Genomic DNA, 15,668 nt, shown 5'->3' with positions numbered 1-15,668 from the left:
CAGTCGAACACAACCACATAAATCACACTGTGTTCAATATTTTAAAATAGCCTAAAGCAGGCCTAGCCTACCTGTGGCTCTTGTGAAACTACAAGATCCAGCATACTTAGCCAGAAGATAGCCAGCTCATAGCTTGCAGGGTATGCTGGTACTTGTAGTTTCATAATACCTGGAGAGCCACAGGTTGGCCAGGCCAGGCCTAAAGAAAGAAAACACGTAAAAACACTTTTTCCAATCAGTTACTTTGTTTCTGTGATAACTGTTGGGACATAATTGTGATTGCACATTCCATTAATACTAAATGCATGAATTAAACAATTAAAAAGCTTAGGAATACCTGAAAGCCCAATTTGATGTCCAAAAATAGTGGAGCTCAGGTGTGTGATGTTATGAGAGTATCCTCCGAAAGGCTTCAGTGGATCCAATGTTAGCGTAACAGCTACAGAAATATTTATGGGTCCTGAATCTTCTAATGCCTGGGGGGTCTGGGTAGAAGACCTGGCCTGGCCAGTGGTGACTGTACTCTCTGGTGGTGTGGTATCATTTAGGAGATGCTTCAAGGTTTCATTTTCCGATATACAAAAGTCCAGGTTATTAAACCTTAGGAGAAATGTGTTCCAGTCCTGCAGAGGGTGAAAATTGTATTGAATTAATTGACATGATGGACTTCCACCCTCCCATCACTTTGCTACTAGACAGATGAGATGAATCGGTCAATGACAAAGGGTTAAAGGCAGACATAAAACACACCCATAACATATTGCTAACAATGGAAAGGGGACGGGCAGCAAGCGCAGGGGATACACATTTTATTGCCACTCGGGGGGGGGGGGTCAGCGCTTCGGGGGAAGAACGGGTTTAGATCCATTGTATAACACTACAAACTGGACTTGCCGCCTGTACACAATTATAACCAGGAGACTACAACATAACATTATGTCAATATTGGACATTAATGAGACTACATCTTAAGACACAGCTCTTTGAAAGCTGCCTTAAGTCAGAGTTCCCGCACAAACATAAATACAGATTTATTGGCTTTTCTTTTCAGATGAATCCAATCAGACAACAGCTGACTGGAGGGTTCTTGTTATAAAATAATCCACATTAAAGTAAAAGATTAGCAATAACACTATTATTCAACGCCAATTCAAAAATGAATGTCTTTTTAAGATGTCCATATACCAACCACCATTGTGGCCAATTTAGCGAAATGTGCGTCAGCGTTCAGCCACGCTAGCTGTTTGCTCCTGACTATTACTATATTAAACTAATACACCTCCAGTTAACACCAATATGTATCAAGCATTAGAATCCTGAAATACTTGATACTTGAGTGTGGCTATTGATGATGTATGAATGGAGGATCAATTTATGAATGGGATACATTAATAACAAATGTGAGACCTTACCAGGTACCTCTAGAGCGATATTGCTTATTAGGACCCATTCCTCTAAAATTAATAATGTAATAGCCACTTAGGGACTAAATAATAATTGAATAATATTATTGAATAATAATTCATGGCCCTATATCATGTAGAGTGAGGATAGAAGTTTTACTTAAAACACTACAGCAAACCCATTACATTTATCTGTGCATAATAAAGCCATTCATAAACAACAAAGAGCTAATAAGAAATGTCATGGAATAAACGGATATTAATGTTTACATAGCAGCTGGATACATATTGTGGAATAGGTAGAACTGGCATCAAATACTTATAGGGGCGTATTCAATTGTCGGCGGAAACGCCAAAAATGCCGCGGCCCGCGCACTATTACCGTAATAACCATTACTACGGTAAGTTTCTCGCTGGATTTCAGCTCGCAGCTGAGCCGCGTAATAACGGTAGTAGTTTTTACACGGCGGAATCTCGGAACAATTGAATACGCCCCATAGAATGAAAACAAGAGCTAAAATATGAATTTTGCAGTGTCATTTATTATAATATATTGAAGCAGTAGCGTGGCTTAGTTATTTTACTGCTATTGTAACACCTCCTTACACTACCAAATTAACTCACAATCACTGTTTTTAATTTATTTCGCCAATTATGATGATTCGGTAATAAAAATAATTTTTTAATGTATACCAACAAAAGTTGTGATCTTTTATATGCGTTAAATCATTAAACACATTTTCTCTATCCCTGCTCTTGTGGTGTAATATACTCAGAGTATAATGTCTTGACGCACCCCCTTTAATTTATTCTTATGATTCACTTAGTGAGGTGTGATCGCTACTACAACTTCTTAGGCGTTGGCATTTCCAGCTCCCGGTAGGATATTTACCTCCGTCATCTCAGGTGATTTGATCTCTTTCATTTTGAAAAAGTAGCCAAGGGTGAGGAAAGCTATGGCCATGCCACTGACACTGACCATAAAGACCACCAGAGGGGGCCGACTGGTGATGTACGACTTCAGGTTCTCCAGGGGATGTAGAAGCAGCAACATTGTGGTAAAGTTGCCCTGTTATTAAGAACAAAAGGTCACAACGATAAGGCACTCAATCCTAATGTTTATCAGTAGTAAATCAAGTCAACCTAAAGCCAAAAGTAATACATAATCTTCTTGTCTTTACATCATTTAAATGAAAAACAAAATACACATTTATAAACATGAGTTCTTAAAGCAGGTGTCCAGTAAATAAAATTAAAATATTGCCCATCCCATTCTATTTTAACCCCTCTCCTGCACTCTTTATAACGGTAAATGAACAGAGAGGAATGGCATGGAAAGCCGGTATACACATGAAATCTTACCCTGTTCGGGTCCTGCAAACTGCTTGAATCAGTGCTGGATTAAAATACACATTTATAATTAGGAGGGCTATAGGGAACCATAAATTGGTGGCAACGATGGGCAATATTTATTTTTACATTCTTAAAAGAAGACTAGTGTCTTTATTGTTTAAACTTAAGATCCCCTCCTCTCGAGAATCTACGTACAAATTCCAATGTCCATTAAGACGTTACTGAACTTATGAGAGTATAAATTTAGCTTGCTGGCTTTTCTAGTTTCCATTTTTGGGAGTGCTGCATGCTATTGTGATGTACGATTTCCTTATACAAAGCTGTCCATAGGGAATAGTTTAGTATTTACAGTGAAATTACACTAGAACATTGCTTCTAATAAAACCAAGTAGAGCTATTACTGCTGACCGAAACACAACTAACCTCATCTCCGATAGAGGGTTTATTAAAATTATTGTTTGATAAAGTCCATTTTCCACCATAATGTGTATAGGCGCACTGCTCCATTTGCATAGGATTTTCTCTCACCATGGCCAAATCAGCTATTCAGCACAGAGAATAGTTTTGCATTTCTCTACTTACGTCTGGTGTTTTACTGATTTACAGAAAGAAAAATTTAAGACATAGGGAGGTTTAAGAATTAAGAATACAAACCTCACATAAAGATAGAATGCTGAAATCCCAACCTTAGCATTTTGCAGATACCATTATAACAATGATGTTTTAAAGAATCAGCATAAGTTCCTTCTGGAGGACACTCCCAGAAACTATCAGCTTGGTTGCCAACCATAAAATAAACAAGAATGCTTTTATCATGCATCTTTTCATGGCACTACTAAAGTACCTTGCACAAAACACATGTACAATTTGCCAATAACAGAATCATGCCAATGTACATATTTACAATGTCTAGTGCAACAGGTGGAAAGGAACAAAGACTTGCTACAAGGAAGCTCTACAAAGATATGTGATCCAGGAACTGAAAGGTCAGACAGGCACTTTGTAAGCACTATAGAGCTCTGGTGGGCCACAACTTATGTTCCAGGGCTTAGCTGTGTCCTTTGTTTCCATAACAGGCTCACAGGCTGGAAGAAGAGAGATGTTTCTATTACAAGTCTGTGAGCACTCTCAGCACATTATTGCATCAGCGTAAAGCAGAGATATGCAACCTGTGACTACCCAGCTGTCATGGAGCCAAGTGCTAGCCTGTTCTGCCAGCTCTTGTAATAAACAGCTAGAAAGCCACAGACTGCCAAAGCATTGTGTAAAGTATTGTAAAATGTCCGTGATGTGCAAGCAGCAGGTGAATCCCCACCTAGTTAGTTATACTGTTCATTTGGCGATCATCAGTCACCATTCAAGCATGGATGAGAGACTGAATACAAGACTGTCATTTTTCTCTGTTATGTTTGATGCTTTCATTGCAAGGTGAAAAGAGCACTATCCCTGTCTGACATAGGGATCAGTAACCTGTGTTGAAACCAGACAGACATTCTCTGTGACAAAATGGACAAAACAATATAACTTAACAGTCAGATAAATTTTTTAATTGACAGCTGTACTAGATTACATTCATTTTTGGGGGTGAGGGATGAAAACATGTCACTACCCATCTAACTAAAGAACCAGACGGATGGGGCTAAGGATTTGTTTAAATATATTAATGGCTTAATTCCAGTACAATTTTAAAAAAGGATCACCTGGTGTAAGAGAGAATAATTCATTACTTGCAGTGACGAGTTAGTCTAGCTTCTAAACTTGCAGCTAGTAACATGTCAACAAAGCTTCTAACACAAAGGGGGGAATTCAATTCCCCTTGAAGTAACGCAGCATTAAACCTATTACCATTAATATGGTAATTTTAACCCTACTTTCTGCTCGCAGCTCAGGGAGCTACGAGCAAAAAGCCGGCGTTGAAATTACCGTATGAACGGTAATTACATGCACTATTACGCAATATCGGTAATAGTGCACAGGCCACGTTACTTTTGGCAGTAACGCGGCCAATTGAATTCCCTCCATGTTAGACAATTTAACATCCTCGCCATAAAATGCATTTTCACAAATCTGCAAGGTTGGAATTGGAACAGACGGAGGGGAAAAATTCCCTAAAATACACACATGCAGACAGAGAGAGAGAGGGACTAGAGTCAAAAAACCATCATCGCTTAATAGTATAGCGTCAAAATATTCAGGATTGCTGTATAAACATTGGAAATATAAAAGTATTCAAGCATATTAGCCCCTGCCACCAGTGGGGACTACAATATCATTTTACTATTGCAAGCGACTCTGGTGCAGGTGGACCCAAGGGTTAAATTTATCTATCTATATATCCATCTCTATCTATATATCTGTTGTATCTGATGATAGCTACCCCAGTGTTAATTTATATCATGCAATATTTACACTCACCTATGACAGGTGAGACATTAGTTAAGTGAAAATTAAAGTTCACGATCCTTCATGTGTGTGTTTTTTACGCCAAGACCACAAAAAGGAAAAAATGAAATATAATGCACTGTGTGAATTTAATATGTGCAAAGTGCATTTCATTGCACTAATTTTGATTGCGGAGAGAAGGCCCATATATAAATCGCTGTTCCACTGTGATTATATGGAATTCTTTTTTTAGGAAACTACATAGCGTTCAATGTAAAGTGGTCACACATAAATGTGCAAAATGAAGAAAAAGTCACTCATGTATTAACAGGTGACAATAACCCTTAAATGAAAAGTGCATTGTCCACTGGCGTGAGATAGTTCCTGTGACCAGATGGGCTTACTTCACTACCCGGTCTGAAGGAGTGGGGGAGACGAAGGGATGTTCTTCCTGCGTAGCTTATCTGGGATTCCTTCTCACTGTCAGTAGCAGACTATTATTGACCACTCCTACTGGTGTCACCTTTCCACCAGACACTCGCTGACTGCAAATGCTAATTGCGCAATAGATGTAGGAGAATTCGTCTGCCACCTCTGGGCTCCTTTGCAGCACCCAGAACCACTTACTTCTGGGATAGCTGGTATAGCTGCTGCAATACCTCTTAGCTGTGGGCTGGCTGCTACCTCCTGACCGCTTACTATGGATCAGGACTGCTGGGTAGTGGGCAGAGCGTTGAAACAGATACTGAACTCAACACAGGTCAGCCTGGGAACAGATTAGAGTGTAAGCTCTTAGCTGCTGGTCACAAGATACAGCAGGTAATCCGCTAAACCACGAGGGGCACTTTGAGAACTGTTTTCCCTGCTCCACGGCTGGAGCCTATATGGACTGTCATGTAAACATCTTTGCTCTTTTTCTGCCTTTATAAATCAGTACTGTTCCATTTATTCTGTACGAGACCGATCTATATATTTTTATTTGCTGCTACTAATTTTATACTTCTATATTTAGGAGTTTTATGATATGCATATTCATAATATGAGTTTTGTTTTTTATCCCTTGGTGTCTATGGCCATATACACATAATATTTATGTATGTTGACTTGTTTATTAAAAAATATTGAAGTGATTTACCTAGCGCTCCTATCTTTTGTATAATAGTCTCAGACAGAATCTACAAACAGTAATGGTTTATTGCTGAAGAGTCCTGAGAAGGACCTTTACACACTAGTTTTTGATACTAGCAATCTTTCCAGAAGCTACAGATGGAATGATACAAAACATGGTCAAACAGTGCTCTTTTTATACAGACTCATATGTTGGCAGTGGGTAAACCAGCCCCTTTACTCACACAATTTAACTTACAAAATTCACATCAATCTATATCAATTTAAATAAATTTATACAATAAGATATTCTCCTGGACCTCCATACTCTAATCTCATCGGTTACCTGCCCTTGTACTTTCTGTTCTTATTTTCACTCTCTCACTGTCACTGATCCTCTCCCTCTCTATACATTTGCTTTCCCGCTCAGATTCCTCCCTCTGCTATATTTCTCCAACTTTCATCTCACATTAACTCTCCTATTGCAACGTCTCCCTGCTGGTCACCCCTTAGTCTAAGGGGTATATTTACTAAACTACAGGTTTGGAAAAGTGAAGATGTTGCCTATAGCAACCAATCAGATTCTAGCTGTCATTTTGTAGAATGTACTAAATAAATGATAGCTAGTATCTGATTGGTTGCTATAGGCAACATCTCCACTTTTTCAAACCTGTAGCTTGATAAATGTACCCCTAAATCTCCTCCCTTGTTAGAATCCCTCTCTCTCTGCTACTCTACCTGTTAAAAATGTTCTAACATGGGCTAAAATACCCTTGTTACTAAAGTCTCTCCTTTTTAAAACCTTCCTATTAAGTTGCATGAGATACTATCACGTTCACACACTGTAAACCTTCTCTATGTTAATAGCCTTTTTTGGAGGTCTTATAGTCTGTTTCCTTTACTCTAGCCACTAATTATTTCCTTTTATGAAGCTATTAATTTACTTTTCTCCCTGTTAGCTCTCCTGTGCCCCTGCTCCCTGCATTCTTCTGGCCCCTCACTCCTTTCTCCAGGCCTAGCACAGTGGTGTGAAGCTAGGGAAGGGACATAATAAAAAGTTTGTTGAAATACTGCTTTAATGTGTTGCTCTTCTGGCTCTGGAACTCCCCAACTTTGTGTTGATAAAAAATTGGCATTCTCTGATGTAGAACAAGGCTGAAAAACAGTGCAGTCAAATGCTGTCAACTTGCAGTAGACTGGGTAATAATTATGTTCTATGAGGAAGAAAACATGAGCGGATGAGTACATTTTTGATAACTGTCCCCCAATAATTTGTTGTGTTTCTGTGGTCACTTACAGGCGATTTCCACTAAAATCACTAGCTAATCTCCCAATTTAATGTCAGAATAGAACTTACAGGTCTATCATGACCATGCGATATATAATCGCCCAAATGTTCTCAGTTATGTGATACTGCAATTTACAGCTATAGCAAAGTTGTCCATGTAGAGGAGACGGCTACATTTTAAGAACCGCCTGTGGTAGATACCGTGCAAGTGGAATGCCATTTGTGGTCAGTCATATTTAGAACCCAAGCCCATGTCCCCAAGGACAGATTTAACTAGTTTTATTTCATAGATCATTTTCTGCACTGTCATGGCTGCAATTTTCTAACATACAGAACTATTGTTGCCATGATAATATGCCCATTTTACGCATGAGCATAAATCCATACAGAAGACACTTCAATGAAACCCCTAGTATTTTCTGAGTAGTCACGGAAGCTAAAGCTGACTGTTATTGTGCAAATACTCTGCCACAGAACTCCTAACATTACTTTCTGTCTTCCTGGCCCTGTACCTTGTTGATAACAGCCTTTAGCTACAGTACACGTAGTCCAGCCAAGAGCGATAACTTGTTTACAGTTCTGCAATTTGTCCCTTTCCCTGTGCTGTGTCCACAGATCTGGCCAGCACATGAGCAGCCTGATGCACACAAAAAAACAGAAGTCATTAATATTCTTAGAACAAGGCACAGATATATCAATCATTCTCTATAAAAGCCCCCCCACTGACTATAAGTATACATGTTCCTGTATCGTTTTCAACAAAAAACAGTTCACAAAACAGAAAGCTTTTTTTTCCTTTACCAAAATATGTTTTGCAAAATAGATTCATAATTATTGCAGTGACTGTATGTTCCCCTTTCTATTGATTTGCTTTCCTATTACTGCATCCATGGAACCTACCGGCTGGGAGCAAGGTATCAGGAACGCTACGGGGCTCTACTTTTACAAACAAGGATGGCAAGGACACTAGCTAAGAAAACGTGGATTACATAAACCTCATCTCGTAGTCAGACCATGACTTATCCTACTAATTTCCTTCCGCATCCTGTTGGATCATTTCCCTGGCCACATTAGTACATTAAGAAAATATAATAAAAGATAAATGTTTGTATCTCTTTGCACGCACTGTGTAAAGGGATTCTGATTATCTGTTACTCAATCACTGCACCAGACTTAAGTTGGTATATAGCACAAGAGAGCTGTGCTAATGAAGTCCTCAGTATAGCTCAATATCTACAGACAATCCTGTGAAAACTGAATAAACCATTTATTGGATCAATAAAGGATTACACGCTGAATAGGACCCATTACAACTTGTAAATATTGCCATTTATCTTGGGAAAAATATATAGCACGATTGTAGATATTCATAGAGTGTATCCACCGGTGGCACAGAAATCCTTAATGCCTGCAATATTACACAACGTTACCAAAATAGTTCACCTCACACCTTCCTCTTCATCACACAGCCTATTGTACATGCATACATGCATCAGGGTGCTAGAGAATGTCATGTTCTAGGCAAAATATGTTCATAGCAAGATGGAAATAAATACAGTGGGTGACCAGCTTATTAGATACATTCAGATTTCCATGTAAGGGTTTGCTCAATCAGTGACAGCAAATGTTGGAACAATTCTACTTAAAGCAGGTAGGAGATGCCCACAGATTGTGTATGTGTACAAGTCTGGAGAGAGGGAGAATTGAGAAGACAAAAAATGTAGATGACTTTGAAAGTGACATGGCAGTGGGTCTAGCACACGTATCACAAACCTCATCCATAATGGGGATATCATGCACTGCAGGAATACTGTGAATAGGCCACCACCTCAATCACAAGCGATCACCTTTGCTCCTGCAGGCGGGAACAGACTGTGGATGATAGAGGCCATTGGAGTGGTAAGGTGACAGGACTTGAACAAAGTAGCAGACAGGCTACACTCAACCAACGAACTCAGCAGTCTCATACTAACAATGTATGACACTACTGACAGACTGCATAACTCTTACCTTACACTTGTCAATGAAAAACATGAAGCTGCAGCTGTAGCAGTGGGGGAAATAACAATAATACTGGACATTGGAAAAACATTGTCTGGTCCATTGAAACCCAACTCATGCGGATTTACCAGAATATGTATAAAGGCTATAAACATGATAGAAAATCTGGTGGATCTAATCAAATTTTAGAATGTAATTTTTCTAGAGCGGTTTATAAATTTAAAACAAATTTGTGATTGTTGTTATGGGCAATACCAACTGTTGTGAAGGTACAATTTGTGATTGTTGTTATGGGCAATACCAACTGTTGCGAATGTACATGTGAAACAGATTTCATAAACGTCCACCTATGAGTCCATGGACACATAAAGCTGTATATTAACAATTGTAATGAATGGTATGTGGCACACATTGGGTCTCTGGATACCAGTAAACCAACCTTTGAATGTCACTGGATATATGAACAGTATATGTAAATGGGTCTGTTTCATCAAAATAATGGTTCATGCCACATTGAAAGAAAAGTAGTTTCATGGACATGACTATGAATTCAGCTTAATCCAGTGCATTGCCCAGTTAACACAGTTCAATACAATAGCGCACATTTAGGGCATTAGATGGATCAATCAGTTTGGAGTGGAGATCCACCACCAGCTAATTTGCAACAACTATAGGGCACATTAAACAAGAGTGAGCATTTTAGATATATTGTAGGAGCCCGTGACCTTAAAAGTTTAAGCTGTTACCAAGTTTGAGAAGAAGAAAATGCAAAAAGAACCCACAACTGCCGAACAAAAGTTAGGCAAATGCTATAATCTGAGCAAAAGCAGGAGGTACTTTCTATGTGCCAAAGACACTTTGGGCTAGATTTACTAAGCTGCGGGTTTGAAAAAGTGGGGATGTTGCCTATAGCAACCAATCAGATTCTAGCTTTCATTTATTTAGTACTTTTTACAAAATGACAGCTAGAATCTGATTGGTTGCTATAGGCAACATCCCCACTTTTTTAAACCCGCAGCTTAGTAAATCTAGCCCTTTCTGTACTTTATCTCTTACTAAAATATGTGCACTTTGGAAACACAGTTCAGTGTGGTCCTCTGCTCGCTACTAGTTGGGTTCTTTTGACAATACAGAATTAGTCTAGTATTGTGAAAAGAGCAAACAGTATTTGGTTCCTGGCCTCACGATAAGAGTTGAAAAATGAACAACACAGTTCATAACCAATGTCATATGTAAGCTAATTAATAGTTACATAAAACTGTATTAGCTTGGTGTGACTCAGATGAACTTTGTGTCCAGCCATGCGTTAAAACAGGTTTTAGTTTTTAAACTCCTTTGTTATACATAGGAGGTAAATATGGATAGAGTGTTCCAGACAGGTAGTTACAGATGAGTGTCCAATACCAATTTATGGCATGGGTCGAAAAAGCTTTTGAAAGCTTCCTTTAATGTTATATCAATAGAGTGTTCTCCCCAGGACCTATTTCCCACGTGCTCCACCTGGCTGTTTTTACTTGCCATCCGGCTCTTGGAGTTCTGAAGGAGACCTACTGTGTGAGCACTGCAGCCAGCAGAGTGTTAGAGCCCTGACCACCAGTCTGAGCAGTTCAGGCAGGCAGAGGTTCAGCCGCCAAGCATAAAAAAATTCATTATAGAAAAAAAAAAAAAAAAAAGTGTGTCCAGTCCAGCTAGTGGCGAATAAACCTCCGGAGTGTTTATAAATAATATACAGTAATATAATACAGTAATAATATAATATATAATGTATAACTGCCAACATTTTCTTCTTTATTATGGCAAAATATTACAGTACCCCAATCTGGCTGGCAAAAGTTTCTGGGGAGAACACTGCAATAACATTACTGATATCCACCAAACAGACCTCTCACATTCTTGGTGATCAGTTATATCTCAGGACATCTCAACTGGATGACTGAGCAGCTGTGATAAGTGTGAATGAAGGAAAATAAGGCCACAGGAAATTGTCCAATTTTCTCAAATGTAAGACTTACAGAAGTCATGTTTGGTAAACTCTAATGACCTGCTGTGTGAAGGTAATGTAGGACATTCTGGTAAGAAGTTAGGCCAGTGTAAATAAACCCTGACTTGAAAGGTGTTTGAAAAGAGGTCATAAAAAACTAATTTGCATATACACAAAAACTTTCTAGATCTGACATCACAGTGAAAGGGGGTTGCGGGTACCTGCAGCATGTTTAATATGTCCTGTAAGTTTAACAATTTTGTTAACTTTTTGGGAGTCAATTTCATATTGAGAAGAGTCCCTTTATTCCTGCTTCTCCAAGCAAACAGAAAACAGATCATTTATGAGTTTAACATTTCTGTTTTATTCCTTTTTGTTTTACAAGAAACTATTGTATTAAATCGTTGCATGTCGTTTTGTTAATTGTTTTTCATCTTAAGCATTGTGGATTTATTTTCCATATTAAATTATACTTAATAAATTCATGTCTCTCTCTTCTTACAAAGTCACGTGGCAGACTTGGTTTTGGAACACTACATAGTTGAAAGAGGAGATCATTTGGTTTATGATAACTGATGAAAGCAAATTGTGATAGATTAGTTTAAAGGAAGAACCAATGGCATCCTGGGTATGACTGTTAGCTCTTCACAAAAAACCTTGGTGGTAGCATAATTGGTAAAACAAAGTGTGTAGGATAGACAGAGAGTCTCACTCATTTTTAAGCAGACATGGTGGTTGTTTTTGATGAACCCTGTGTAACACACAGATGTCACGCAGGCTCAGGTGAGTGCTACCATATTGTTGTTCCCGCAGATTGACGTTGACAGTGGCAGTTGGGAGATTGTTTGTGTATGAGAACCTAATTGTAATCACTCTTCATATCCTGAAATGTGCCCAATTGTAGCAGATCATCTGACTTTTCATAGCAGAATGGAGATGACTTAGCTGAACTTGTGGGGGGCATTGCCAGTCTGGAAGTGACTGGTGTACTTGTGCTATAATGTTATTGAGGGCATGTGACATGATGACAGGGATTGGATGCAAGCAAGAAGCCACAGACTGAGAATCCAAGAGTACAGAGTAGTGATGAGAGAAGCCTGTCCTATTGATAAAGGAAGATTGGAGTCAAACACACATCTCATAAAAATATATTGTTGTAAGGAATGTATACATTTTTATGAGCCAACCTGAAAAATGCCCTTAGAAGGGTATAGCAAACATGTGGGACTGGAGATATATTTTCTGGATTAATTACAGGCAATTAAAGCTAGTATACAAAACGGCATTCGTGTTACTGCTCAATTCCTGCTGTTCAACCAATAATGTGGATGTTCTTATCAGCATCCTACAAATAAAGAAGCATCTGACTTACATTAATATCACATTATCTGGCTTTCCTGGCTGCTACCTGACAACAATGGGCGTTACTAAAGTAAAATAATTGCTTGGGTCTCGCAGTGACTATTATTTGTAAACAGATTAGAAAAAAACTGCTATTACATGCAACAACTTCCATTTTCGGAGAAAAGACAGCTGCTCCCTCAGAGTATTGTGCCTAGTTTATTATCATGAATGATGGACAAAAGTAACACAGTTAACATGGTTATGATAGAAAATTAGGCTTTAATTTAATTGTTCATGACTAGTATGGAAATATAGTATAGTCTGCAAATACATACATATTCAAAGACAAACTATATATTGGATGTTGAAAAATAAAGTAAACAGTATGGTGATGGGTTACCATTATGTTATTATGCCACAATATTTACACAAACATCAAATCTATTATACAACTGCTAGCACTGATTTTGTTGTTCATAATATTGCTTCCAACTGAGATTATGACACAAAGTAATTGGGGCAGCACAGTGGTGTAGAAGTGGGGTCATGAGTTAAATTCCAGACATGGCCTTATCTGTGAGGATTTCTCCCACACTCCAAAAACATACTGGTAGGTTAATTGGCCGCTAACAAATTCACTATAGTCTGTCTGTGTGTGTGTATGTTAGGGAATTTAGTCTGTAAGCCCCAATGGGGCAGGGACTGATCTGAGTGAGTTCTCTGTACAGCGCTGCAGAATTAGTGGCACTATATAAATAAATGGTGATGATGATGTATGTAGTACAGGTTATTAATTAGTGCTATAATAATCTATGCAATTATTCATTCTGCATACCATTAAGATATATATGTTAAAGTAGTTATTGTTAGTATAATTTTAACCTTAACTGTACAAATATCTGTTGCAAAATATTCTAAACAGTCACTAACCAAGCCTCCGGTTTTGCCATTACATCTGTCTCTATCCTTGCTGATTCTGCCATCAGTCTGTTAAGGTCCTGCCTTTCCTGGTGCTGCCATTAGAGGCTAATGTTTTCATGTTCCCAGCGGGAACACCAGTAGCCTTACCTGCTCCTGTCCACCCATGTGCTGCCATTATGGGCTCATCTTTTCATCTTCCCTGCAGGAACACCCCTATTGACCTGCTCCTGTCCTCCCTGGTGTTACTATAATTACTATCAGCATCATCTGCCCCTGTCCACACTGAGGTTACCATCATAAACTCATCTGTCCCAAAGCCTATCCTCCCTGATGTCCGCCATCATAGTCGCACCTGTCCCTGTCCTTCCCAATGTCCGCCATCATAGCCTCACCTGTCCCTGTCCTCCCTGGTGTCCGCCATCATAGCCTCACCTGTCCCTGTCCTGCCTGGTGTCCGCCATCATAGCCTCACCTGTCCCTGTCCTCCCTGGCGTCCGCCAATATAGCCTCACCTGTCCCTGTCCTCCCCGGAGTCCGCCAACATAGCCTCACCTGTCCCTGTCCTCCCCGGAGTCCGCCAACATAGCATCACCTGTCCCTGTCCTCCCCGGAGTCCGCCAACATAGCATCACCTGTCCCTGTCATGCCCAGAGTCCGCCAACATAGCATCACCTGTCCCTGTCATGCCCAGAGTCCGCCAACATAGCGAAAAGGACAGGGACAGGTGAGGCTATGATGGTGCACCCAGGGGAGGACAGGGACAGGTGAGGCTGTGATAGCGGAAAGGACAGGGACAGGTGAGGCTATCACAGTCTCACTTGTCCTTGTCCTCCCCTGGGTGCACCATCATAGCCTCACCTGTCCCTGTACTCCCCGGTGCGCGCCATCACAGTGACACCTCTCCCTGTTCTCCCCGGTGTCACCATCTGTTGCTGAATTCCCTGTGGTCCTCACCAGTCACATCTGTCCCATGATCGTGATCATATATGTTCCTGTGCTGTCAACTCTTATTTCATCATAACAATCTCTAATGATCTTGTTCCTTTCACCTTCTACACACAATGTCCTTCTATCATGTGAGAGTACAAGGATTACCGCCTTCATTTTCCATAACTGCCCATTTTCTGAGTGCCCAGCTGATGTTGCCCCATATGCACAGCTCCCTGGACCACCTCCAGGGCCGTATGAGGCACCCCGCTCCCGCCTAGTAGAGCCGCTGTCCTGCTCACCTCTGCGGGCGTCCCTTGGCGTCAGCCTGTCCCCCGGGTCCCGCTCTCAGGTGGCCGGTGACAACCCGCCGGACGCGGTCATGCCTGGCTCGGTGTGACAGGCGGAAGGTCCTACGCTGCCCCTCTGCCTCCACTTCCTCGGGTTCTGTTTCCGGAGGTAACGACGATCTGTCACACTCAGCCCCGCCCACTCCGCAGTTGCCTCTTTTTTTTTTTCGTTTTTTTTTAAAAGTAACTTTATCGACAGTGTTTATCTGAGCATAACACATAGCTAGGCAGCCAGTATCTCTGCAACATGGTTCTACCAGTCACAGTGTTGGCAGGCAGAGACTTGTTACCAGTCACAGTGTTGGCAGGCAGAGACTTGTTACCAGTCACAGTGTTGGCAGGCAGACACTTGTTACCAGTCACAGTGTTGGCAGGCAGAGACTTGTTGCTCCACAAAGGCTGGAGAACCACAGGTTGAATTTGTTTACTGAATTTAACCAATACACAGTGGATGTAAATGTGTTGTGTGAATCATACAGTGTGAGGGCGCAGCCTGTCATTTACATCATGAACTGGCTGGAAAGGCCTATCACACTTTATGTAATCAAGTTAAAAACATAATTATTGAAAATAAATGGACTAACACTAATTGTAAAGTGCTACGGAATCTG

The 15,668-nt window shown here is 40.2% G+C and overlaps 1 protein-coding gene across 4 annotated transcripts in view; it reads right to left on the bottom strand.

The window, feature by feature from the left end:
* Positions 1 to 15,189, bottom strand: part of TMEM248 (transmembrane protein 248) — a 28,808-nt gene extending 13,619 nt beyond the window's left edge. Inside the window, exons 1-5 of one of the 4 annotated variants that reach the window (XM_075196799.1) lie at positions 15,010 to 15,188; positions 9,307 to 9,405; positions 8,046 to 8,170; positions 2,296 to 2,472; positions 338 to 623 (exon numbers count right to left, since the gene is read on the bottom strand). In XM_075196799.1, the coding sequence (XP_075052900.1) occupies positions 338 to 623; positions 2,296 to 2,457 (448 nt within the window). In that variant the 5' untranslated portion in view covers positions 2,458 to 2,472; positions 8,046 to 8,170; positions 9,307 to 9,405; positions 15,010 to 15,188. Of the gene's footprint in view, positions 1 to 337; positions 624 to 2,295; positions 2,473 to 8,045; positions 8,171 to 9,306; positions 9,406 to 15,009 lie in introns of all 4 variants that reach the window. The other 3 variants (XM_075196798.1, XR_012688187.1, XM_075196797.1) reach the window with 3 other exon arrangements.
* Positions 15,190 to 15,668: the final 479 nt, after the last annotated feature.

This window comes from Mixophyes fleayi, chromosome 2, assembly GCF_038048845.1.
Source record: "Mixophyes fleayi isolate aMixFle1 chromosome 2, aMixFle1.hap1, whole genome shotgun sequence".
NCBI lineage: Eukaryota > Metazoa > Chordata > Amphibia > Anura > Limnodynastidae > Mixophyes > Mixophyes fleayi.
The sequence above is the reverse complement of the archived record's forward strand: the minus strand, read 5'-3'. Positions and strand labels throughout refer to the sequence as shown.